General features: G+C 53.0%; 1 protein-coding gene across 10 annotated transcripts; it reads right to left on the reverse strand.

The window, feature by feature from the left end:
- Nucleotides 1–205: 205 nt before the first annotated feature.
- On the reverse strand, nt 206–24,611 carry Pcnx3 (pecanex 3). 10 transcript variants are annotated; one of them, XM_076915727.1, is made up of 35 exons: nt 23,936–24,609; nt 23,419–23,606; nt 23,086–23,185; nt 22,922–22,961; nt 22,720–22,815; nt 21,382–22,509; nt 20,874–20,997; nt 20,615–20,790; nt 20,096–20,186; nt 19,613–19,718; nt 17,692–17,852; nt 16,504–16,657; nt 16,235–16,267; nt 15,846–16,017; nt 15,636–15,746; nt 15,203–15,294; nt 14,934–15,043; nt 13,417–13,522; nt 13,208–13,300; nt 12,914–13,064; nt 11,023–11,167; nt 10,514–10,691; nt 9,352–9,460; nt 9,112–9,241; nt 8,627–8,685; nt 8,308–8,523; nt 7,417–7,670; nt 3,005–3,235; nt 2,758–2,861; nt 2,397–2,544; nt 2,071–2,301; nt 1,712–1,986; nt 1,279–1,412; nt 900–1,198; nt 206–818 (listed from the first exon to the last, which is right to left on the reverse strand). In XM_076915727.1, exons 1-35 carry the CDS (start codon nt 24,086–24,088, stop codon nt 624–626), a joined length of 6,093 nt encoding a protein of 2,030 aa, XP_076771842.1. In that variant the 5' UTR covers nt 24,089–24,609; the 3' UTR covers nt 206–623. The 10 variants fall into 10 exon arrangements, with proteins under 10 accessions (XP_076771842.1, XP_034358927.1, XP_076771855.1 ...); XM_034503036.2 differs by having other exon boundaries at nt 19,583–19,718; XM_076915740.1 differs by having other exon boundaries at nt 17,692–17,834; nt 20,615–20,793.
- Nucleotides 24,612–25,343: the final 732 nt, after the last annotated feature.

Genomic DNA, 25,343 nt, shown 5'->3' on the forward strand with positions numbered 1-25,343 from the left:
GCTGATGAATGTGTGAACCACTAAACATAGAGGACTCCTGAAAAGCAGAGAAGCCGGTGAGGACGGCAGCCCACTCCATCTGATCCCCACTTGGGGGGTCCAGCAGAGTCTCACCCCATATTCTTCACCCTCTTTTGTGTTCACCCTCCCTGCCTTAGGCACCTCTAACAACCTCACCTAGTCCCACAGAAAATAAACTGCCAACCAAAATCAAAAATAGTGTTATTAATTTGGTGTCTCTGAAGCACAGAAAAAAAAAAGGAAAGAAAAATGACAAAAGAACGAATGAACCCACCCTTGCCACGTGTCAGGCCCCAGGTCCAGGCTAAAGAGGCCAGCCTTGTGGGCAGTGCAGGCCCAGGGGCAAAGTCAGTCCAGGCCATGGGCTCAAAGAGGGACCAGCCCATGGGTTTGGCTCTTGGGGCCTGGCTAGGAGGCTGCTGCCTCAATTTGGGGTTTCCAGGCCACGGATCAGGGAGAGAAGTCTGGGTCACTCAGTTCTGACAGTCTGAAGTAGCCAGATATCAGGGTGCAGACACCAGAGCCAAAGGCAATCAGTTCTGTGATCCAGCAGAGTCTGAGTTACTGAGTCCTGGGATGAGATCCAGCAGAGGACAGGCTACTCAGTACTGATGCTCCAGCAAGGGCTGGGCAGCTGGGCTCTCTCGTTCCTCAACAGGGGCAGGCCAGTCACCTGGGGCACCGGAGGGTGTGCAACTCTCAGGAACACTGCTGTCCAAGCAAGGAATGTCCTGCGTTGTTCTGGCAGGTGAGGCCTCAGAGCTGACATCAGGACTGAGGCTGAGGTCTAGAGGGGCCTATGGAAGAAAAGACAGGTGGATTAGCTGACAAGCTGACCTGAGAACTCCTGGGGTCATCTCCTTCCACAGGTCCCTTACCTGAGATTTGGGAGTGCCTCCTTTGGGGCTCCCTGAGACTGGCTCTCCATCAGGTCCTCCCAGTCCCTTCCGAGCCCCCAGAATCCACTTCCCACTGGGCCCCTCAGAATTGAGGAGACCAGGGCCAGAAGGTCTTGAAGGCCGGGGACCCTCAGTGGGAGCAGGTGAAGCAGGGGGTGGTCCAGGAAGCCGAGGGGGAGGCCACTGCAGCAGAGGAGGGGGCCGTCCATCACCAGAGCCACTGAGGGAAGGCCGTGGCCCCCAGCTAGGACCTGGTGGGAGTGGCTGTTCACTGCTGCCTGTAGGACACAGATAAGAGCAAAGACTTCAGCTGGGCTACAGTCTAACCCACAGGTGCAGCCCAGCTTTGCCTACTTACCTGCTGTATTCTCAGGTGTAGGGTGTGCCAAGGGGGGGTTATTGCTGAGGGAGGCCAGGCCACCACCCCCGCCACAGTCCGAGTCATCCACATTCCCACCACTATTACAGCCAGCGCCACAGCCCTTATGAAGTCTGGGGGGGAGAAGTGGGAGACATGAGGGGTCCAAGGCAAAGGCATTCTGAGCCCTTCAGAAACAGCTAACATCTGAGTCCCAGGAGTCTCATCTTTCAAAAGATTTTGCTGCCTAGTCTATAGTCTTTTAAACACTAAAGCCCACGCTAGAGGAAAGGGGGCCTCTCTGGGTAGAGGGGCATGTCTCAGGTCCAAGCTCACTGACTCCAGGACTTTATCTCTGTGTCCCTGCTCCCTGAATCCCAGAGCATCAGGCCCTCATAGAGTGTCCCAAGCTAGGGTGGCAGCCAGGGCTCACCTCTCCCAGCTGTGCAAGAGCCACCGGGCAATGGCACCCAGGCTGACAGGACCACCCCACAGCGCCCGCAGTTGGGGGTGGCTACCAGCCAGAGATGTGGTCAGAGGTGACACGTAGATGGGGTAGCCCAGTGGCTGGTCGCAGGACGAGTTGATCATATTGCGGAGAGCCTGCTTGGCATTCTGGATGCTGCCACGCTCAGGGTTGCGGTTGCGCAGGAACACCAGCTCTTGCTGCTGCCCAGCCCACAGCCCACGCACACACTCTCGGTTTACCTGTGGAAGGCCACACCAAAGGTCAGGGCAGAGCCACCGAGGAGGGGCATGGGCTGCAAGACGGGGCAAGATCACCTGCCCCACCTTGATGACCCGGAAGCTGAGGTGGCGTCGGTTGAGCATGATGATCTTATACTCATCGGAGGCGTCGTCCATGACGTGGCGCAGGGCCAGCAGGGAGGGCGTGTTGCTGAGGATGGCGCTGCGCCAGGCAGGGTCCCCCTCGTGGGAGATGACCAGCCGCTCCTCATTGGCCGCAATGGCGTCATACAGGGCTGCTGGCTCCTCATACTCATCAGGAGACGTGAAATGGTCCTGGGTGGAGGAGAGGAGAAGCCAGGAACTGCTGGCCTTGGGAAAGGCCTCATCTCCCGCCGGCCTCTCACTCTGTCTGGGCACATTCCTCCTACCTGGTGAAGCTTGAGAGCCATGCGAACCCCAGGTGCCACCACGCGGTGAAGCAGGTCCATGTCAGCGAAGACCCACTCATCACGAGGGGAGGTGATGCGAAAGTCCCCCTTGAACAGGGCATGCAGGCCATAGAGGAAAGGCTCCAGGCTGGGTGGGGAGAAGACATCAGCAACAGAGCTACAAGGGGCTGTTCCCTGTCTTGCCAAGGAAGCCAACCTCTTCCTCACAGAGCTGTGCAAGAGCAGGCAAGGCTGGGACTCTAAGAGTCTAATCCGTGTGAGAGGAGCTGGCCAACAAGATGTGGAGCTCTTCAGGGACGGGCAGAAGGGGCAGCAGGCTCTGCTGGCGGTGGGCACTCACCTGGCAGACATACTGTGTGAGGCTGTTCCCAGGGCCCGGCGACCCAGCACACATAGGCCAAAGCATAGTGTGACCAATGGTGAATTCCAGTCCTGGTCCACGGGCTATGGCACAAAGACCATTGTCAATACAGCTCAGTGTGGGACTGAAGTCCAGACTGAGAGTCACCAAGTGTGAAGGGAGTGACCAGGAAGCCCAGGTCCCCAGAGTCTGGGGTGGGGCAGACCTAAGGGAAAGGCAGTCTGACCTGGCTTCGCCGAGAGGCACAGTACTGGATCCACTCAAGGTGAACAGCACAGAAGGATGGCAGCGAGAGGCCAGACAGTCGAAGGTCATAGTCCTCATCAACACTCAGTGAGAAGGTAGGGTCTGAGTCCGCGTAACCAAGGGCTCGCACAGGCCGTAGAGCAGCTGCGATGCCCTCATGGTTCAGCCAGGTCTCTAGCTTTGGAGAGCGGCTCACATAGTAGATGATGCTCTGGAGGAGGGGCAGGTGTCAGGGGCAACTCCATCCTCAAACCCCAGCAATGGGGAGAACACACTCTGGCCTGAGCCACAATGCTTTCTGTGATGCGGCTTCTGCAGCTCAGCCCAGCTCTCGGAAGCTAAGTGGGTAAGTAAGTGCTTCCTCTCCAGGGACAGAGAGTGTGAGAACCAACAGGATTACAGAGAACCAACCCGCTTACAGAGTGATCCTGCGCTTGGTAGCAGAATCTGATTCTTGTCCTCTTCTTGCCATCCCTAGAACCCAGCCCATTTGTAAGGGGAACGAAGGCTCACACAGATGACAGTCTTGCCCAGTGTCACATAACAGAGCAACTGGGCTGGAATAAGAGGACACTGGGCAATATCTACATCTCAGGGCCAGGAAGGTCAGGCTGAGACAGCATGTTGCTTACAGCCCATGAAGCCTACAGGACCTAAGTCACAAGTCCCTTTAGGCAAATTACTGTGACAGACATAAGACCTTCTCTGAAAAAAGCCAGAGGCATATATACTCTCTACATCAAAGTTCAGAGTGTCTGACTGTTCTTAAAGGGCCTTGTTAGTGTCTAAACAGGGGCTGAGCAACTGGAGAACAGCTTTGGGGAGGGAGGTAGCTGGCAAAGTTGAGACAGCAACTGGCAGACAGCAAGGTTATGGGGATTCCACATACTACCCTGAGCTGAAGCTGATGGGGTTAGCCCTCTGCCTGGCTAAGCGGTGGGGAAGCCCAGGCTGAGGTGGGTAGTGTAGCTGTCTATGGACAGAGAGTGCCCAGGCAATAGGGACAGCAGGGTGACTATGATGGGACATTGGTGGTTAAGAGCCTGGGCAAAATGGCCAGGGCACAAGCTAGGAAGCTGTAAAGCTCAGACAGACATGCGCTCCTCAGGTGCACATGTGCAGTATGGAGTGGACGGCTTCATGGCAGCATGTGGTGCGGTGTGTGCGGTGGGGCTGTGTGTGCCTCAGTTCCCTACACAGCATGTGGTGCAGTGTGTGTGTGTGTGTGTGTGTGTGTGTGTGTGTGTGTGTGTGTGAGTGGTGGGGCTGTGTGTGCCTCAGTTCCCTACACAGCATGTGGTACGGTGTGTGTGATGGGGCTGTGTGTGCCTCAGTTCCCTACATAGATGTGGCCTTGGCAGAAGTCAGTGGGAAGTCTGGGGAGAGCTGGCTGCTGACTTAGATCTTATTAAAAGAAAGGAACAGGAATGAGTGACTTCTGCTCCCCAGGTTGACCATCCTGCCTACAGAGCCTCTCTGAAATCCAAGTACCACCATGGCCACTGAGAAAACCCAAAAAGCATTGTTTCTGGGTCAGGGAGGAGCTAACCTGGAATGTGTCAATGCAGTTAATTGTTAACACTGTGTGTGTGCGGTGGGACTGTGTGTGCCTCAGTTCCCTACACAGCATGTGCTGCAGTGTGTGTGTGTGTGTGTGTGATGGGGTTGTGTGTGCCTCAGTTCCCTACACAGCATGTGGTGCGGTGTGTGTATTATATTCTATGACATTCCCTCCGTGTGATTCTCAAGATGACACCGAAGTTCAAGACTTTCTAGGAAGAGTTCCTGTCTGGATCATTCTTTGTAGTTCTTTGCCTGGGTACACGTCACTGGCCAGGAATGGGACTCAGGTCCATGGTGATTCCCGGCGTGAGGCTCACTACCTATAAGAGGTCTAAATGGACTCTTCAGCTGTGGTAGGGTCATCATCACATGGGCTCGCCTTTCCTAAGACTCACTAGAAGATGCAAGATAACATGTAAAAACTGAAGACCTCAAGGATGGGGCTTGGCTGCCAGTGGCTAGGAGCTGGTGGCTCTGTAGCAGAGACTGCATTTCACGTTACCCACTATTAAGTGATGCCCAAGGGAAGGGCAGTATGTACCTTAGCATGTATGGCCAGAGCTGCATAGCAGGGCAGTCTGCTCTGGACCATCTAGAAGGCCCAAGCACTGCCATGGCCCGGGCTCCTAGCTGCTTCCCCAGCCCTACGCTGTCCTCACATACTTCCCCCCTCCCTGCCTTTATCACAACATCTCCAGGGATCACTTCTGCCCAGCTTCTCAGGTATCCAGGCTGAGGCACACTGGCTACTTCAAGGGATAGCAAAGCTGACCAGGCGGAGCTCATTTCAGTCTGCCAACCTACGGCAGCCAGTCCCAGCGCACAGCAGCCTGGGGGACATGTAGCTCTGATATGACTTATAGAAAGAAGCAGGGTGACCCGGGCAACTGAGGGATCTGGGGTTGGGAGTGCACCTCTGGATCACTTCTGGACTGCTTCTTAGCAAGGGAAGGTGGGCACTGCCTTACAAAATCTTCCCTAGGAGTGCTTCGGAGGACAAAAGGGACAACAGGAATTATGGTTTCTCAGTTTTTCCAGCACATGACTCTGAAAGATGTCCACACCTCCTGGGACAAAAGGACAGACTTGGGTTGCCTGAGTTTGCCTTAAAGGGAACCTTGGTGAAGCAGGCTCACCCAGCCCCAGCAGGTCACCAGGGTTTCAGGGCAGATCTTAAGAGCACATGGGACCTGGACTGAGACCACAAACCCATCATCACACTCTATGGTGGTTTAAATGAGAATGCCTGCATAAGCTCGTCTGAATGTTTGGTTCTCCCTTGGTGGACTGTTTAGGAAAGATTAAGAGTAGCCTTGTTGGAGGAGATGTGTCACTGGAGATGGACTTTGAGGCTTGAAGAGTTCCAGCCATATGGATAAGACATAAGCTCTCAGCTACTGCATGGTTCCTGCAGTAATGATGTTATACGCTAACTCAAACTGTTCAGCCGGCCCTTTAACTGGTTTCTTTTATAAGTGGCCTGGTCACGCATCTCTTCACAGAAACAGAACAGTAATGAAGACATTCCCATGGTGCCCCCCTTTGCGTGTCACAGAACCTTACTGTTCCTAATAACCCACAAACCTAAAAGCCTCTGTTTCTCAACATGTAAACTGAGCTCTCTATCTTACTTTTGAGTCAAGGACTCTCTCTGAATCTGGAGCTCATAAATGAGGCAATATTCTAGGTTGACTGAAAACCCTACAATTTCCAGGCCAGAGTTTCTAACTTCTCTGTGTCTCACCACTTCCAACAGGTCTCAAGACTCTCTGGTCTGACTTGAGCCCCCTCCCTCCCACCCAGAACAAGGCAGAAAACCTAGTGATTGAGATGCCAGGCCTGAGTCTAGAGCCTGGCTCTGCCACATTCTAATGCCAAAGCTCCAACCAATCACTTCACCTTACAAAGTCTGTGTTCGAGTGTGGGGACTAGAGGGTGACATCGAGTGTCTTCCTCAGTTGCTCTCTGCCTTATTCTTGAGTCAAGGATTCTCCCTGAATCTGGAGCTCACCAATTTGGTTAAACTAACTGGCCAGTAAGCCCCCAAAACCTCTCAATACCCACACCCTTGGCTTTGGGATTAGAGGTCATGGCAGGATGCCCAGCTTTCACAGGATCTGAATTCAGGTCCTCATGACTGTCTGCAATGGCATCTAACCAGCTCCCCATCCTAATCCCTTTTTTGAGAGATTCTTTCCCATCATCCAAGCTGGTCTTGAATTCCTCCTGCCTCCACCTAACAAATGCCTAAATTACAGAAGTCAGCTTCTGTGCAGAGATACCTTAGGCTTTTCCAGGTGTATGACAGCCTATGCAGATCAGGTGAGGTGCCTAGCACAGACCCCACCACCTTCAGTATACAGCCCTGCTTGGCTCCCATGGCTACTCCCCGTGGCCACTATTAGCAAGCACCAGCATTGTTAAGCTGGGAAAGACTGGTAGGTTTTATTTTGGCACTATGAGTTGAATCTAGGGTCTCAGACATGCTAGATATACATGCTACTGCACTCCTAGCTCTGGACTAGTGGTCCTGAAGACATACCTTAGCCAACTGCCCCAGATGGACCCAGCATCCTGGGAGGGGATCCATGAATGTGCTGTCCACCCACCCTCCACACTTAGGGCCTGAAACAGGCCTTCTGGAAGGCATAGCAGGAAGCTCCTACCCCAGGCACCTGCTCACCGAGGCCTCTGTGAAGAATGCTTAAAGTGAGTCCTATGCTTCCCTTGACCAAAGCAGCCTTCCTACACTCCAGCCAACAGACAGCATTGGCACGCTTGCGTAGTGACAATTCCCCAGGAGCTACCACCCAGCCCCAGAGCCCATACCTTGACATAGTAGGTGACAAGGATCTTGCGGAGGTCAAACACCTGCAGCATGGAGGCTGCGTTGTTGTCACTGATGCTGTAGCCTTCCAGCACATACTTGCTGGCTGTCACCTCCCAGGCCAGCCAGCGCTGCCCAAAGGCAGCATTGAAGGACAGGACCCGGGGCAGGTGACCAGGCTCACAGCAACAGCAGCCCTCATCTTCCTCCACACCTTCTGTGATGGCCTCCACCTCACGCTGCTGGCAGTATGTGCCTGTGGGACAGAGCTGCCCAGTCAGAGCTACTAGGATAATCCCTACTTAGACTAGCAAGTGCCCAAAATGGCACTAGACCCGCTACCTCTCAGCTCCTACCCTAGACGCTAACTAAAGGTTACTAAATGAATGGACTGACCAAGTAAGGCCCTTTCTCCTCATAATTCCAATTGCCAGAGGGGGAGGGAGGGTCAGAGAAAAATGGGTTCAGTTCCCCCATTATTGAGGCAAAGACCAAAACTTACTTAAAAAGTGACGTCCTCAAGGTCATGTGCTTGTGTGCTGTATTTATGGCACATAACACAGAGGAGTTCCTGAGAGCATGGAACCAGCTACCTATGGTGCTGGCACGCTGCTAGTCTGCAGGCCAGAAGCTGACAACAGAGCTCAAGCCTCAGCTTTCAGCAGTAATCCTTGGACTCCCTATGAGGTCAAACGTGGTGTGTGCATGTGTGGGGTGTCACTAGAGAGTGGGTAGCCAGTCTAGGACACCTAGGCTCAGGAGGTTAAAAGAACCTTGCCTGAGATTACCTAGTAGCCTGAGAGCTGAACTAGAATCCAGTCTCAACACAATACTAAATGTTGTGTCCCAGCCCGGGCCTCCTCTCTCTGTCCCAGCTCAGTCCTGTGGCTCACCTCGGAACTCAAGGCCACGAAGCTGGAAGGTGACGAGGCCATTGCCAACCTCAATGAGGTGAACCAGCGCATTGAGGTAGTCAGAAGCCAGAACAAAGCAGTCTCCAGGGCCGTAATTGCCCCAGCGGCCCAGCACCAGATCCCCACACAGTGTGTGCTGCAGCGAGCGGGTTAAGTGCTCGTAGAAGATGGAGTTGAGGTTGTTGTCGTCAGCGCCTGGGATCCAAAACAACATAAACAGGTAAGGTGTCAAGTAAAGGGGGCATCCTCCAGGAGACAGCCTGCCTGTAAGCACCTGCCTGGATAAGAAGCTACCCACCTGGGTTCCGGTCCAGCTGTGTCACTAGGCGAGTGTTGGAATGATCCACACGTTTAGTGCTATTCAGAGAGAGCAACAAAATATGGGCCAGGGTCAGGCTGCCCATCAGCACATCCTCTGGCCAAGCTCCACCCTGGTCCTCTCTGAACTCACATCCCTGAGCTATGTAGATGCCACCTGTGACAGCCCACTGTAGCTGACAGATAAGGAAGCTAAAGCTTATGGATACGAGGGGACTCACACAGGACCACAGGGAGAAACCTGGAGGAGAGTGGGGTCTCACAGAGGCCAGACGATGCCATGAGGCTTTGGGCTGCTGCATGTTTGGCCTTTACCAGACTCACTACCTCAAGTGTCCCCACCAAAGCCACGCACTCATATCCTTGTTGTGGGTATCCGGAGCCCCTTTCTGGGTGCTTTCTGGCTAGAACTCCAAGGCCTCACTTCCCTGCTAGTGACCAGCTCCTACCTCTCATGAGACTTACTTGTAGTCCCTCTCCCAGAACTTGAGAGGCCTTGCGTAGGACATGATGAAGACTGCGCTGCCCAGCAGGGGGTTGAGTGGTGTGGAGAAGAGCCCTGAGAGCAGGGCCTGGAGGAACAGCATAGCTGAGTCTGGGCACAAGTCAAGGAGGTGACAGGCACACGGGACCTTCTGCCTCCCTCTCCTCTCTCTGCAACCCACACACATCCCGCCCACAAAGGGCTAGCCAGAAGCTGGATACGTGGTACAGCGAAGGGCTGGGCAAAGGCATGGAAGGCTGAGCCCCAGGTGATCTGCCACGGTGCAATGTAGGTCAGGACAAAACGCAGCTTGTACAGCAGGTCCCAAAGCTGCAGGGTCATCAAGGTCAAGGTGATAAAACACACAGTCACACACGGTAGTGAGCTCTACCAAGCCTCCAGAAAACAGTCCCAGAGGGTCAACTCTGAGACCACTCCCAGCCTTTTCTTTCTAGACTTGGCTTGTAACACCTGACACCATGGTAACTTCTGACTGGCTCCAAAGAACACTAGCCAGTTAATTCCCACGACGACAGTGGGAGCTTCCTGCTGCTCTCCCTGTCTCTCTCTATCTAGTGAGGACTTCAAGAGATGACCCTAGGCCCTGCCCTCAGAAGGGTCTAAGGCAAGCCTGGTGGGTCAGGTCTCTAATAATTCCAGGTATTTCAGAGGATCACAAATTTCAAGGCACCCTTGGCTGCACAGTGAGTTCAGGGGAGCCTATGTAACAGTCAGACTATCTCAAAACAACAAGTCAAGAAAGGGCTGATGGGAGTAAGAGCTCAACGGTAGAACAGTTGCGCAGTACACCCAAAGCCCTGGATTCCAATCCTAGTAAATAAGTGAATACATCAGAAGGGCACCTAGTGTGAAACAAAAGCCAAATCTGAGAAAACCACTCAGAGGGCAATGTGGGTCCCAGCACCATGGCAGACGGTGGCCTTCAGGATGTGGTAATTCCTGAGTGGAGAATCCCACAGTCCAAGAGAAGAGCAATACACCCAGGTTCTAGGGTATATACTCCCAGCTCTGAACCCAGCTTCAAGACACTGGCTAGTAGAGGAGCAGAGCTCAGAGGCTTTACAGCATCCGGGGATAAGGTTAGGCCTTTATCTGGCTGGTCCTGAGGAAAGTGGTTGTGAGGGCAGACTGGCCACCAGCTCCCAGGAGGGCCTGAGCAAGTTCCCCTTTGAAGTCTCAACCTGCTCTCTGCAGGGGACGTGGAGGACTCCCTTCCTCAGGCCACAGCAAAGGTCCACAGTTAATGCAATACAGGTCTACAGATCTGCAGGTCTGCAGGTTCAGGACACATTTTCCCCCTCTGATAGAACAGTTCTGCTGTCTGCTCATCAGCTGGGGTCTGAGTCAAAGCCACCAGCTCACCTTGCTGCAGAGCAGGGACATGAGGAAGTAGTCAAGCAGGAAGCCCTGCGAGAGCCTCGGGTAGTCGAAGTGGAAGAGCAGGACGGTGAAGGCCAAGGTCAGGTACTGCTGGGGTGGGCAACAGAAGGCCGAGCGTAGCAGCTTCAGTCCCGCCACAGTCATCAGCAAGGCCCGGCAGCTGTGGGTAGGACGGGCATTCAGACATGGCAGGGCCTTAGGGAGGAGTGGGCACAGACACACATCTCTCACCAATGGTTTAAATGTAACCCTAGGCACCTGCTGTCTAGAAGAACAGCCCTTGTTTTTTTTTGGCGGGGGGGGGGGTGCAGCACCTCTGACCGAGGTGAAGAAGCACACATTTGCGCCAACCGACAGCTCATTAAGAGTTAGGATCCAGCTTTGGCTTGTTGCCAATCTTAGGTCCTACCCATTCCTCAGTGGGAATCACATGAGGATGTACACAGAGATGGCGGGGGCGGGGCTTGGAGGGGAGACGGGGGTATCCTCACTAGAGGCAGAATTTGTCTGGGTGGCTGACGACTGTGTGGGCATCCACTGTGAGAGCATTGAGAACCACAGCAGGGTAGATGAGGTACTTCTCAACACACTGCAGACCAGCATAGAGCTTCTCAAACCACATCACCTGGGCAGCACCTGTAACAGGAAGGTGGGGTGTCAGCTAGCGCGTGGCCCTCAACTCGGTGCCTCTCTGGAGTCCAGAGGACTAGGCACCACAGGGTCAGAAAGCACCCAGGAAGGTGAGCAAACCAGCTACTGTCCTGGGTTCCTGGAGACTTTGGCTAGTGTCTTTGGAAAACTGCTAACAGCTCCCAATGAGGATGAAGAACCCAGTAGGGCAGGGGCTCCACACAACACTTAGCACGTCACAAGCTTGGGGAAGGGGGGCTTTGCTGTTTTTGCTGTCTGTAGAAACAAAGCTGACCAAAAAACCTCCTAGACACCTAGCAGTGATAGGCAAAGGGCATACTGAATAGGCCAAGGGGTTGGAATGGCTGCAAGCTGCAGGCCCTTCTGAGGGGGAGCTCTCTTGGTTTAAGGCAACGACAAGCAGACCAAGGAGGAAAATTCACCAATTGTTTGAGAAACACAAGGGCTACAAACAAATGACATTAACATTATAGACAATAACAAATAGTATTATATGGACCGAGAAGCCTGTACATGTAACAACAATTAAAGAAAAGGGGGCCACGAATCTGAGAGAGTGAGAGCAAACAGACGGGCTCATAGGAGAGGCTGGAAGGAGAGAATGGAAGAAGGAAAACGGTAGCATCTCATTTAGAAAGGAACACAAGGGTTCATCAGACACAGAGACTGATGAGTTTGACTCCCAGGAGCACACAGTGGAAAGAGAGGACACCTGCAAGTTCTCTGACCTCCACACGTGTGTAGTGGTGTGCATACACACACCCAAAATTCCAAAATTGTTACTAAAACATCAAATACTGTGATCTCTGTATCACCAATCAAAGGTCTTTTTAAAAAATTCTACGTGTATGGGTATTTTGCCTGCATGAAGGTCTGCACCATGTGCATGCAGTGCCTTGCAGAGGCCAGAAAAGGGCATCAGATCCCCTCAAACTGGGAGTTAACAGCAGACTGTGAGCCAACACCTGGGTGCTGGGGACCAAACCCAGGTCCTCTGAAAGAACAACCAGTGTTCTAACTGCTAAGCCATCTCTCCAGCCACACCAACCTTCTCTTTGTTCTGAGATAGGATCTCATTACGTAGACCAGACTGGCCTCAAACTCAGAGATCCATCTGCATCTCCTTCCCAAGTGTTGAGATTAAAGATGTGTTTAGTGTAAAAAAATTGGTTTGAAGATTTATTTTATTATTATTTTATTTCTTAGATTTATTTAGTACACTGTAGTTGTTTTCAGACACACCAGAAGAGGGCATCAGATCCCACTACAGATGGCTGTGAGCCACCATGTGGTCGCTGGGAATTGAACTCAGAACCTCTAGAAGAGCAGCCAGTGCTCTTAACTGCTAAGCCATCTCTCCAGCCCAGAAAATACTTTTGAATACAGTCTATGTCTTTTTTTTTTTAATTTGTAAATATTGCCAGCAACAAGAACTAGATGGCTCTGACCCACAGATGGCAGTTCCGGACATAAAACTCCTTTTAAGAGCACTGGATTCCTCTTCCATTAGAGACACCAGGAAGCAAGACAAGGGCAGTGCCCAGGATTAGAGTACAGCAGAGACTGTACCAGGAGAGTGAGAGGAATGAGCCCAGAAGGGCTGAGAGATGGATGGGCAGCAGGTACCCACTGACATCCTCAGCCCAGAGGAGCACACTTCTCATCAGGATGCCCTCCAACCTGACTCTGCCCAGTCCAGGCAATGAGGAGGAGGGGACCAATGGTACTCACCTCGCACTTCATACTGACTGTATTCCAGGGGCTTCAGCACAGGCTGTGAGAGGCAGAACCAGGGGAGCTGTTTGCGGAGCTGCGGCAGCAGGTAATGTGTGAAGAAGCCCACAGCTCCTGCCAGCGCATACAACACGAAGCCCAGAACTGACTGCAGGAGGGAGAGGCCAGAGGCTCAATTTAGCCTAGGGCTCAGCCCACCAGGGTAGGTGTGGCCTAAAGAGGGGCTCTCAAGTGCAGCGGGCACTTATCCATCCTTATCATCCAAGAGGGGATGAGCTATACCACACAAACCTTCAGGGCAATGAAGACGGTGCTGGCACTGATGGCAAAGGTGAGCACAGCAATCACCACACACATCACCAAGTCGGAGTGCAAGACTTCCCGCTGCAGAGCCAGGAGAAACAGCTTGACTGCCTACTGCATGGCTCCACATGCCCTTCCCAGAGCCAGTCATGCCAGAATCCCATACTCCTACACCCTCATCAGCTCCCATCCCTTACCACTGACTGACGCATCTTCTCTGGCAGTGGGTCTGGGGGTTCGGCCCGGGCCGTCTCTAGGCTCCGCTCCTCTAGCTCAGGGAAGAGCTTACTCCGGATTAGAGACCTGAAAGGGAGAAGAATCAGAGGCCAAGGCAGGCACTAATGTCCCTTCCGCGCACAGATAATGTCAGTCCCAGGTACATGCACTGACTGCCCAAGTTCCAGGTGTGCACATTCACAGACACTCAAGAGAAGTACTCTATCATGTGTGGATAAGCACATACTCAGAGAGTATCATGTGTGGATAAGCACACACATCAGAGAGTATCGGGTATGGATAAGCACACACATCAGAGAGTATCATGTGTGGATAAGCACATACTCAGAGAGTATCAGGTGTGGATAAGCACACACTCAGAGAGTATCAGGTGTGGATAAGCACACACTCAGAGAGTATCATGTGTGGATAAGCACATACTCAGAGAGTATCAGGTGTGGATAAGCACACACTCAGAGAGTATCATGTGTGGATAAGCACATACTCAGAGAGTATCAGGTGTGGATAAGCACACACTCAGAGAGTATCAGGTGTGGATAAGCACACACTCAGAGAGTATCAGGTGTGGATAAGCACACACTCAGAGAGTATCACGTGTAGATAATCACACACACTCAGAGAGTATCATGTGTGGATAATCACACACACTCAGAGAGTATCATGTGTGGATAATCACACACACTCAGAGAGTATCATGTGTGGATAAGCACACACTCAGAGAGTATCATGTGTGGATAATCACACACACTCAGAGAGTATCATGTGTGGATAATCACACACACTCAGAGAGTATCATGTGTGGATAAGCACACACTCAGAGAGTATCAGGTGTGGATAAGCACACACACTCAGAGAGTATCATGTGTGGATAATCACACACACTCAGAGAGTATCATGTGTGGATAATCACACACACTCAGAGAGTATCATGTGTGGATAATCACACACACTCAGAGAGTATCATGTGTGGATAATCACACATACTCAGAGAGTATCATGTGTGGATAATCACACATACTCAGAGAGTATCATGTGTGGATAATCACACACACTCAGAGAGTATCATGTGTGGATAATCACACACTCAGAGAGTATCACGTGTGGATAATCACACACTCAGAGAGTATCATGTGTGGATAAGCACACACACTCAGAGAGTATCATGTGTGGATAATCACACACTCAGAGAGTATCACGTGTGGATAAGCACACACTCAGAGAGTATCATGTGTGGATAAGCACACACTCAGAGAGTATCATGTGTGGATAAGCACACACTCAGAGAGTATCATGTGTAGATAATCACACATACTCAGAAAGTATCATGTGTGGATAAGCACACACACTCAGAGTATCATGTGTGGATAATCACACACTCAGAGAGTATCATGTGTGGATAAGCACACACACTCAGAGAGTATAATGTGTGGATAATCACACACTCAGAGAGTACTCTGTATGCACAGATAGCACTCACCAGAGAACAGTTGGGTCACTGCTCTGCCGGCTCAGATGATAGGACAGTGCCACCAGGAGGCCACAGAAGACTGAGAAGAGGACAGGGACGTGCTGCTCTGGCCAAGGCGTCTAAAAGAGAAAACCCATGCTGGTCAGGGATAGTGAAGAGAAGTGTTGGGGAAGATAAGGGATGTCCTATAGGAGAAGCCACTGCTGAACCCGATCCTCAGCCCTGTCCCAACAACCCCATGGGGGTCAGCATGCCCAGCTCCTGTAGACTACCCATACCTTGATGGCACCAAGGCAGAAGCCATAAAGCAGGGCAGCAGCCAGCAGGCTTCGGGTGAGGCTGAAGACTGCAGTGAGCGGGCTGGTGGCAGCTGTAAGCAGGGAGAAGTGGGTAAAGCCCAGCTCTGCCCTACGGGCATCACCCTCTCACCCTGTCCTACTGCTCCTCAATTCCCACAAGACTTCCCATGACACCATCCTCCTCCACTCAACCGTTAGAGCATTTAGTGTTCTGGGCTGAAAGCACTTGCCTGGGGAAGGGCAGGGAAAGAAAGAGAGCGGATAAAAGAGGTCAGGCAGGATGGGGCCTGGCAGCCAGACTACAGATGCAGGAAAAGGCTCTGTAAGAACTGGAGCTGCAAACCCAACCTGTGGGTGGGCCCTCCTGGCCTAGCAATGTCCCTTCCACATAAGCCACCTGTGGGCACCATACCTGTGCCCCCAAAGCCGTGCATATCTATCTGCTCCAGGAGGTACATGAGGCAGGTGTTGACCTGGGGCAGAAGGCCCAGGAGGAAGACGAACGGGAAGCATAAGGTGAACACTGTGCAAAAGTAGGGAGTGAAGAACTAATTAGCCTGCCAGCCTTTCCTTGGCCCACCCTCCAGACTCACTCCCTTGGATCAATCTCGCCCTGCCTCACCAGTGGCCACATCTCGGGCGCAGAAGAAGAAAGAGGCAGAGAAGAGCGTGAGGCCGTACAGAGAGACAGGTGGGAAGGGCTGAGCGGTCCCCAGGGCGTCCAACAGCCAGATGAGTAGACAGCAGATGCAGAAGTAAACAGGACGGCTGTACGCAATCACCCAGTTGTGGCCCTAGGGAGTGGGCCAGTGAGGAATTGAGTCTTCCCCATTGACCTCCCTGGGGCATGTACACACATTCAACATGCCCCAGACTTGACCACATCCAAGCTGGAAAACTGGGGAAGATGGGAGCAAAGCGGGTGGTGAGGAAACTCTGCCCCTCTCCCACCATGGCCTTGAATTTGGTCTCAGGGCCTTCTAGCCAGAGCATTGCCCCACAGGTACTCACATGCATGGGAGATGCTGCATCAGGCTGCACGCTCTGGAAGAGACAGGGCTATGTTGGCAACAAGAACTGGTGTCTACAGACCAGCTCCACCACTGGGCAATAGTAACTGACCAAGGCAGAACCCTGTACTGTCCTGAGCCTCAGTACAGCACAGATGGGTAGCTGGCTACAGGGGGCCTTAACCAAATTACCCATACTTCCCCTCAGACTCGAAACAAGGGAAAGCAGATGGCCCAGAAAAGTTGTGGATTTGGGGAGCCAGGCCTGACCTTGAGTAGGGAGTACTGACAGGAGGCGATGACCAGACAGAACTGAAAGACCCAGATGTCAGTGAAGAAGCCCTTGAGCAGCAACAGGTATCCCAGGAAGGCAACCAGGCTGCTCAATCCAACACCAAAAATGTTCTCCATTATCCCGCGCGTCCTACAAAGACATGTAAGTCAGGGCATGGTTGCCTGCCCCAGTTTCTAAGGGGAGTTGGGGAGACAGAACTCTCTGCCCTAAAGATACACCTCTGGGCCTTGCAAAGGCAAACCTCTGACCTCAGAGGGAAGAGAGCAGGTTGTACTTGCTCTGAAAAACCATCTTGTTGCTGCCCTGAGCCACAATCTTTGGCCATCTAGACACCGAAAGTTCAACACTGTTATTCCTGGCCACGTCCATTTCCTGCTCATGCTGACATGAGTTATGGTGTCCACACTGCAGGAAGCCATGATGTGTACATGGGCAGTCCCCAGCCACACGAGTGAGACAAGGCTGATGGACAGGATGCCAGGATGTGGAATCTAGGCCCAACACCTTGATGGCGTCTTTATCTGACTTTCTGGCCTGTTTCCCTTCTGGAAAATGGGAAAGGTTTTGAGACAACCAGGTTTATGAATGTACTTAGGTTACAGCACTCAGGCAAATGAAAGAGAAAGAAAGACACTGACCCTGGACTTGGGGAACAGTGAGGACTCATTCTGCTTTGAGAAAGGCTTAGAGGGAAGGGTAACCATGGTACCCCACCCTTTTACAACTCTCTGCAGCCTAAAGAAATCCAATGCAGCAGAGTGGTGGTTCACACCTCTACTAGAACTAGGCTAAGAAAAGGAGGATCACTGGAAGTCTGGAGTTACAGCCAGTCTAGGATACAAATCAGACCTTGTCCAAAACAACCAACAGAAACCCAGCCAGGTGCAGTAGTGTACACCTGTAACCTCAGTACACAGTAGGTGGAAACAACATAACCAGAAGTTCAGGGTTAGCCTCAGCTACATAGCAAATCTGAACCCAACCTGGTCGATGTTACCCTTTTTTAAAAGCCAAAATCAACAACAAAGAAATCCACTACAGTCTCCAACCACTGAGACATTCAAGGTCTCTGATGGCATGACCATCTCTACGAGTTTAGAGTTTGGAAGACCAGAGTCCCAACACTTTCTGGGGATCAAGAACCAATACTTGTAAGTACTCACCGGTCCAAGAGAGCCAGCAGGGCCAGCCGCTCATAACGAACAGAAGTCCAACGGCCAGGAAGAAACCAGTACTTGTAGCTGTGCTGGGCCCGGGGTGGTGCCTCCTCCATCAATGTCTGCTCCTGGGATTCGTGCAGGGAGTCCTGGTCCAGCAGGTCAAACTGCAGTCCCCACAGCCGCGTCCATCAGCCCCACCACCCCATTGATCTAACATCACCCTTCCCCCAACACTGATCTGATACTGGGCATTTAATTCAGCACATCAAGGCACCACTGCCTAGTGACCTTGTGGCCTGCCTTGACTCTCCATCACAAGGGCTTGCTCCTAGCTCTGGGCTCCTGGACACAGCTGGATTGTTGTTATAGGCTGCCAGGTACCAGAGTCATCAAATCATATGTCTGTCTTCTCAACTCAGGCAGACTATTCAGTGAAGTCTACTTTGTCCTTCAGGACCTAGCACAAATGATATCTCCTCCAAGATGGAGCTACCACTGTCACTGAGACAACCTCATTCAGGAACACAGAACACCTGGTTCAGAGGACAGGCTAGAGCTGTGTCCTTGAGAAAAGCACTTAGCTTCTTTAGGCTTGATGTACCCGTCATTCAACAAGTGTTTCTAAGTTGTAGAGATGGGTCAATGGGGAAAAGCACTTGTCACACGACACCGACAGCCTGAGCTCTATCTCTGGACTCCACAGTGGGAAGAGAAAACTGTCTCCTCCACATGTATACCGTGATATGCCTCTACACACAGGCATGAATATGTGCACGCACACGCACACGTGCGCATGCACACACGCACACTAACATCTGCAGGATACAGTGAAGAGCCCAGAGATGCCCAGCTCTGACCCTTATGTTACTACTAGATTGCAAGGATGATGCCATCAATCCCACATAATGGCTACATAAAATAAAAGATAAAGAAAGAATGGCCAGGCCTGGCAGCAATGACCTGTAATATTAGGTAATTGGGAGGCTGAGTCAGAAGGATTCCAAATGCAAGGCCTACCTGTGTTACAGAGTGAAGTTAATGCTAGCCCAGTCAACTTAGTGAGACTCTGTCTCAGGTTAAAACAGATAACAAGACGGGGTTGAGAAAGTAGCCTGGTAATAGAGTGCTTGCCCAGGATTCAGTCCCCATTATCTCACATAGACACACACACAAACCAGCCCATGGTGGAGTCTATGAGTGTTCACGGTCCATCTGTGATCTAAGGTGTTAGCTTATTCTGGGCTAATCCTATTTCAGGACTGTTCTCTGAACTCTGAGAACATGTTTAGAATGAAGATTTTGTTTTGAGGTCTGGATGTATAAGTACTTTAATAGCAGAGGGATCCCTCTATCGTGCAAGGCTGGCCTTCAATTCCTGGGCTCATGTCTCAGCCCCTGGAGAAGCTGGGATGATAGTTGAGGTCATGTTTTATGCACTCTTATTACTTCTGTTAACTACTGGAATGACTGTATTAGTGATAATCGATTAGAAGTTAAAAAAAGGACACCAGTAGTAGCCATGCTGCTGTAAGGAGATAACACCTCAGGCAATCACATCTGTAACTGTCAGGCCCAGGACAAACTGAACTGTCCCTTCTGCAGGGATCACTGTGAAACACCCATTATCCTGCTAGCTGCTCCTGCTCTGGGATCAGAGAGGTACACACCAGACATATTTACAAAGTAAATAAACATATGACTTGAGGAGCCATTCAGCTCCAAGCCTGTGGAATCTCTACCAAGCCATTAAAGATGGGGACACGGTGGCATCCCCAGGCTCCTCCAAGTGATCTACCCTCTTGAGATGCCCAGGCAGGCTATCTACCTAGACCAGCCTACGGCATCTGTGTATATGCACCTTGTCCCACACAGCCCTTTCAAAGCTGCTCCTCACCTCTGGGATTTCCAGGGGCACCCTGCGCACCTGCATACCCTGAAGAACCACTGGCCTCGGTTGCAAGAGGTTCAGGCCTCCTGTGGCTTCAGGCACATCAGCTGAGTGGAAGCTGGAGGAATGTGAGTGACGGTCCCTGTGGAGAGAGCAGTGATGAGGGTAAAAGGGCATGGGCAAACTCTGGACCTTGGTGAGACGGGAGTCAAGGCCAGATAGGTGGGGATGCCTGCCCCAGGGCTGGGGTTCCCAAGGACCAGGAGCACTGGAATCAGAAGGTAGGTTGCAGAAGTATCTCTTTTGCAGGCCTTGGCCTACTCGAAAGCTGCCCTCCCCCAGAAGCCATTACTGTGCTTCCTAGAAGACTTGGAAGGCTTGCACGACCACATGCCCAGTCTCCTTACTGTCTTCCCCTCCTGGCCTTTTGTTGCCCCACCAGAGCAAAGAACACTAGGTTCAAATGCTCTCAAAAATGCAGCCTGCCAGGCCCATAAGAAGTTCACTCTGGAGACTCACCAGGCTCCATTGGCTGCCTGCTCCCCTGGCTGACTCACAGGATTCTCGTAGCCACCTCCAGCTAAGCCAAAGGTATACGACCGCCGTACACCTGGGACAGAGGTACAGCAGCACTGTCAAGGCCCGAGACTTCAAGGGCATCAAGCCCAACAAACAAGGAGGAGCTCTGTGGTATGTCCCCTGTTGTGACAGCCCAGCCCCTGGGGACCAAGTATTAGGTAGGAAAGGGCCTGCAGATCAAAAGCCTACGCCCTGTGGTCAGCCTGCCTTGGGCAGGGCTCTGTTCTACCACTAGCTCAGCCTGTGGCTTCAAGTGTGCCTCGGTTTCCTCAGCAGCAGAGTAAGGATGACACCCACACCTCAGGGATGCTGTACGGATGACATCAGGCAGCACAAGTAAAACACTTGCCACAGAGCCAAGGGAGAAGTTATCGACCAACAGTGCTGTGGGGTGGGTGGGCAGCCACAGATGCCTGTGGGAAGCACTGAAGAGGCTAGGCTAGCTGGGGAAGGGCTCACCGCTCTCATCGTAGAAATAGTGCACAGCACCCTCAGAGGTGTCATCAAAATTGCTGGCTTCATGTACGTTGGGGCCAGCTCGGGTGAGCAACAGGGAAGAGGCAAAGTGCAGAGCAGAGGGCAGAGTCAGTGCCCGGGAGTGAGAAGCAGCCCGGCCCCGCTGAGCCTCCTGTAGGCTGCTGGACAGGGTAAGCCCTAAGTTAGCACCAGGTAGAGCCAGTCAGCCCTTCTGCCCTGCAGCCAGGGGGCAGATACTCACCTAGGTGGCGAGCCCATGACAGAGGCTGGAGGCGTAGGGTTGCTGCCTGCATTGTGTCGTCTCCGGATAGCTTGAGCCCTCCTCACATTGCTTGTGCATTCCCGCTGACCTGTTTCCTCAGGTGCTGTCGGGAAAGAAGCCCCAAGCATAAGTGACAGGCTGGGATGGGACAGGCCTGGGACAGGTGCTCTAGAATAGAGCTAAAGGTCAGACTTAGTACAGCAACACTTGGTCTCAGGAGCCCTGCCAGTGCATCTCCAGCCACTTGTGCCTCAGTTTCCTCACCATCTGCCCTGCCCCACTGCTGGGCAGATAATGTCCGCAGGGAACAGAGGCTCAGTGCTAATCATGGGGCCTGGAGCCAAGAGGTGTGGCTCACAGGTCTTCCATGTCCACCTGAGATGGAGGAGAAACTGATGTTGACTGGGTCTGCTGCAGTCTGCCCTTTACCCCAACTCAATCCTCCCAGGTCTCCTTCCTCACCCTCACCCCTGGGGCCAACACTCACCTCCCCCCACAGCACCTTCCTCCTGCAGTTCCCCTCGCCAGCCAGGCTGGTTGGCAGCGGGTCCCCTGCGGGCTTCAGGAGGTATCACAGCAGGCTCACCAGCAGCCAGCTCCACTCCTGGCTGCGCCTCCAGCTCAGCCTTGGAGCCAGCCAGGGGAGCCCTTAAGACATCACCCCCTGCCCCATCCATGCTCAACACACGTGCATGGGTTTTGGCACTAGCAGTACTGGGTGTCCGCTGGGTTCCATAGGGTCGCTTAGGGGGCACAGCAGCTCCTTCTTCAGCCTCATGGGGGGCCCGCCGCTTCCGAGGACCCCCAGCTGCACCTTGGGAGCTCTCGGGGGAGTAGCAAGAAGTAGATGAGGAGCTATCAGTGCTATAGCGGCGCTGAGACCGGAGACTGGATGCTGGGCTCAGCTCACTACCTTCACTGGTATCTTCATCTTCAAAGAAGCCTGAGCCCTCAAGCAAGGGCCGTCTTGGGGTATGACCAGGTGGAGAGTGTCCTCGCATGGGTGGCCGCCGTTTGTTAGGCCGAAGCAGGGCCAAGTCCTTGGGTCGCACAACCAGGAGTGGCTCAGTTTGGCCCGGTGGTGTCCCTGCTCCAATGACTGTGTCAAAGGAACGAAGTGTATCATCTGAGGGGACCCCAGCATCTGGGGAGGCAGGCAACTCAGCCTCAGAAGGAGGGTCTGTGTCACTGCCCTCAGGGGCATGTCCTCCAGGGGGACTGTCCAGGTGCGTAGAATTAGTCTTCTCGCTCTTGAAGCTGCTCAGAGTCTCCCTGTCAGTACCACTGAAGCAGGAATCTGAAGAGCCAGCTTTCTGGGGCATGGGGTCACCTGAGCCCCTCCGGTCCAGGGGCTGGTAGCCTCCAGTTCCCCGACATTGTTCCCGCCGACTACTGGTCCTCACTAGGGCCTGGTCAGGCCGGGTCAGAGTCAGAAAGCTCTTGCTTAGCTCCTGGCTGAGGCTCCCTTTCAGTAAAGGGCTCATGGGAGTGTCAGCCACACCGCCCCCACCCCAGGGAACACCATCTCCAGCCATGGGAGAACGCTCGGAGGAATCTGTACTGGGAAGAGAGGGGTCTGGGATAACCCCTGGAGGTGTCTGGGGAAGGTCTCCAACTGTCAGAAGAAAGAAAGACGAGATGAGAGAAGGGCATGTGGCACCGCAAACCGATGTAAGGTGATCTCACAACCTCCATTTCCCACCGAGGGTATGGGCACAAGAGAAACACCAAGGTGATCCCATCCAGGGGCACAACAATGGAGCCAGATTTGGGCTGATGCATTCACAAGACATCTGCTCTTCCTGCCAGACCCCTGCCCACTCACTCAGTTTCTCTTGCGAGCTCATCTTCAGCATCTCTCGATCGGCAGAGGTCACAATCACGTTGTTGCTGCCCTGCTCCCGTACCAGCTCCTTGATGTCTATAACCATATCACCAGAGTTGTCACAAGGACCCTGGGGCTGGGGTCCTCTTAAGTCATCCTGTTCCACACCACCACGATCCAGGCCAGAATAGCAGCCACCTACCTCTGAGGGGCCCAGAATCCTCCATCCGGGGCAGCAATTCCTGATAAGACAGAGGAGAGAGTACAAATGAACAAGTAGAACAAGAAGCAGGCTTGGAACAGGTCCACAACATGGACTGACTCCCGGGACAGCAGTGAGGGAAGCCTAAGGTTGGGCCTACTCACCGACACCTGGTTGAAGCCAAACACGGAATGCTGGGAACTGCAGCGTACAGGAGGTGTGGAACTCACTTTCCGGAACACTGTCATCTCCACACCAGGGTCCCTGCAAACAGAAAGAACAGCTGAGCAGAGGCTCCCAGTCAATCTCTCTTTACTGTTTCTTCTCACCTTCCCCAACACGCCTTCCTCCTCAAGGCTCCCTGCTACCGCTCTAATGTTGACTACAGGAAATACTTAGAGCCAATGTTTCCTCAGCCTTCTCTATCTTCCAAGACACAGACACAACCACAAGCACAGAGAAACAACGATCCCTGAAATAGCCAATGCCCCACTCACCTGGGAAGGCTGCTCTCCCCCTGGGCAGCTTCTTCTTCCTGCTCCCCCATGGTAGAGTTGCGTTTCTCCACAATCTCGCCCTGGTCGAACATGGCATGCAGGCGATAGTTCACAGTCTTGATGGTAGCAAAGATGACAGCTACCACCAGGCAGTACACTCCAGCCACCATCAGGCTGGGGGGCAGGACCTGAAGATGACAGTTAAGTTGGATCCTTTCTCACAAAAACCTTGCTCCCTTGAGGGTGTACCTGCCACCACTGTAAAGAACTAAGATTCATCAGTTTACAAAACTTCATCACCCCTTCGTGCAACAGTACAAAGAGAAGCCCTCTGTTTAACCAAATAGATTAAATGAGAGGCTCAAGGTCACTCCATGTAGAAAAGACTTGGTCTTCCCTCTATATAAAACCAAACTCTACAGTGACTCGTCTCACTCCACACCCCAGGACTCAAGATGGCCATCCCTCCAGACTGCCCTCCCTCTCCCAGTAGTTACAGGTTGTGGCAGCCTCTCACCATGTACAGCAAGAAGGGAAAGATGAGCAAGAAGATCCAGACATAGAGATGGAAGCAGTTGGAGAAGGTGCTCTGATGCGGATCGAAGAACCAACCGCCAGTGAGCGAGGCCCACACCCCCTGGCGCAGGATCTGCAACACCTGAGACCCCATGGCCCAGCCGCTGCTGCGCACGCCCTCCTCCCGGGACCCTCATGGGGGCGGCCCCCGGCCCATGCCCCGCTGGTGCCCGAGGGTCCCGGGGTCCGACTTAGATTTCACGCCATGGCCTCCCCCAATGGGGGAGGGGATTGGTAGGGCGAGGGCACAGGCAGGGGGCGGGGCCGGCCCAGGCAGTCAGCGGATCAGGCCGGGATACTCGGGTGGGACTGCATCAGAGGCGGAGCCTGGGCCCCCTCCGGTGGCCCAGAACTGTTGTAAGGGGCCGAGCCTGAAGGCAGGCGCAGGGCACGGGCTGGGCACCCGTCGGCGGCATCCAGAGGTGGGCGTGGAATAGGTGCTATTGGAGTGCCAGTGATAGGTCCCCTGGCTCCAGACCGGAGAAATCCTTGGGACCCTGAAGTCCACTTCCGGGGTCGCAGGTCACTCGCTTAGGGCTCTGCCTTCGCCCCGCTTCTACCGGTGCCGGCGCAAAGGGGAGGCCGGAAGAAGGAGCCGCGAGCTGCCAGCCTGCACTGGCGCATGCGCCCGTTAGAACCTGCTAGGACCCGGAAAAGGAAAACCTGGCGGCAAAAGTGCGCAAGCGCAGAGGAGTAGCGAAGTGACAGGACGGGGAGATGTCTTAGGCGCGCGCGCAGTCAAAATCTTGAGAGACCAAAAAAATGGGAAGTGATTTGGCCCATGCGCACGCCCGGATGAGTCGCCATTGGGTAACGATTTAATGATTGACGCAAAGCTTTTCCAATGCGTTACAAGAGGCGGGGAAAAACTGGAGGCTGGAACTCCTCACGGCTACTTCCAGTTTGCGTTACCGGGTCACACCCCCGACTTGGGCAGCCTCTCCTAGTGCTAGACCGTAAGTCATGGTCGTCGCTTGGCTTACGCCTCTACTTCCGGGTCAGAGTTTAGCCGATGCAGAGAAGGATCCTGATCAGGCCTGAGTAGTCGAACAAGATGACATAGGCTTTCTTAAAGTGACAGACAGAAGACAAGTGAACTAATGATGAAGAGGTTGTAGAAGGCTCTTCAGCTGTCTGAATCTAATCTCGGGCAAAGTTCTGAACAACACTTTCAGGTTTTTGCCTCTTGGGGAAAGGACACGAAAAACTGGATTGCCTCTCAGGTGAAAGGAAGATAATTTTAAATGGTTCCAAGAACTTCAAGTGTAAGCCAATTTTGAAGTTCCAAACTTCTCACCTCCCTCTCTAGCACTGAAAAGCAGGGTATCTTGTTCTTTCATATATGAAAA

This window comes from Arvicanthis niloticus, chromosome 1 (genome assembly GCF_011762505.2).
Source record: "Arvicanthis niloticus isolate mArvNil1 chromosome 1, mArvNil1.pat.X, whole genome shotgun sequence".
Lineage (NCBI taxonomy): Eukaryota > Metazoa > Chordata > Mammalia > Rodentia > Muridae > Arvicanthis > Arvicanthis niloticus.

What these genes read in the sequence shown, in the direction of transcription:
- Pcnx3 (XM_034503028.2), bottom strand. Translation starts at nt 24,088, where the DNA reads ATGGGGTCTCAGGTGTTGCAGATCCTGCGCCAGGGGGTGTGGGCCTCG. An exon ending in GTCATGGGCTCGCCACCTAG is followed by an intron (nt 20,794 to 20,873) that starts GTGAGTATCTGC and finishes TACCCTGTCCAG; the next exon opens with CAGCCTACAGGAGGCTCAGC. An exon ending in CTCTTGCACAGCTGGGAGAG is followed by an intron (nt 1,413 to 1,711) that starts GTGAGCCCTGGC and finishes TCTCCCCCCCAG; the next exon opens with ACTTCATAAGGGCTGTGGCG.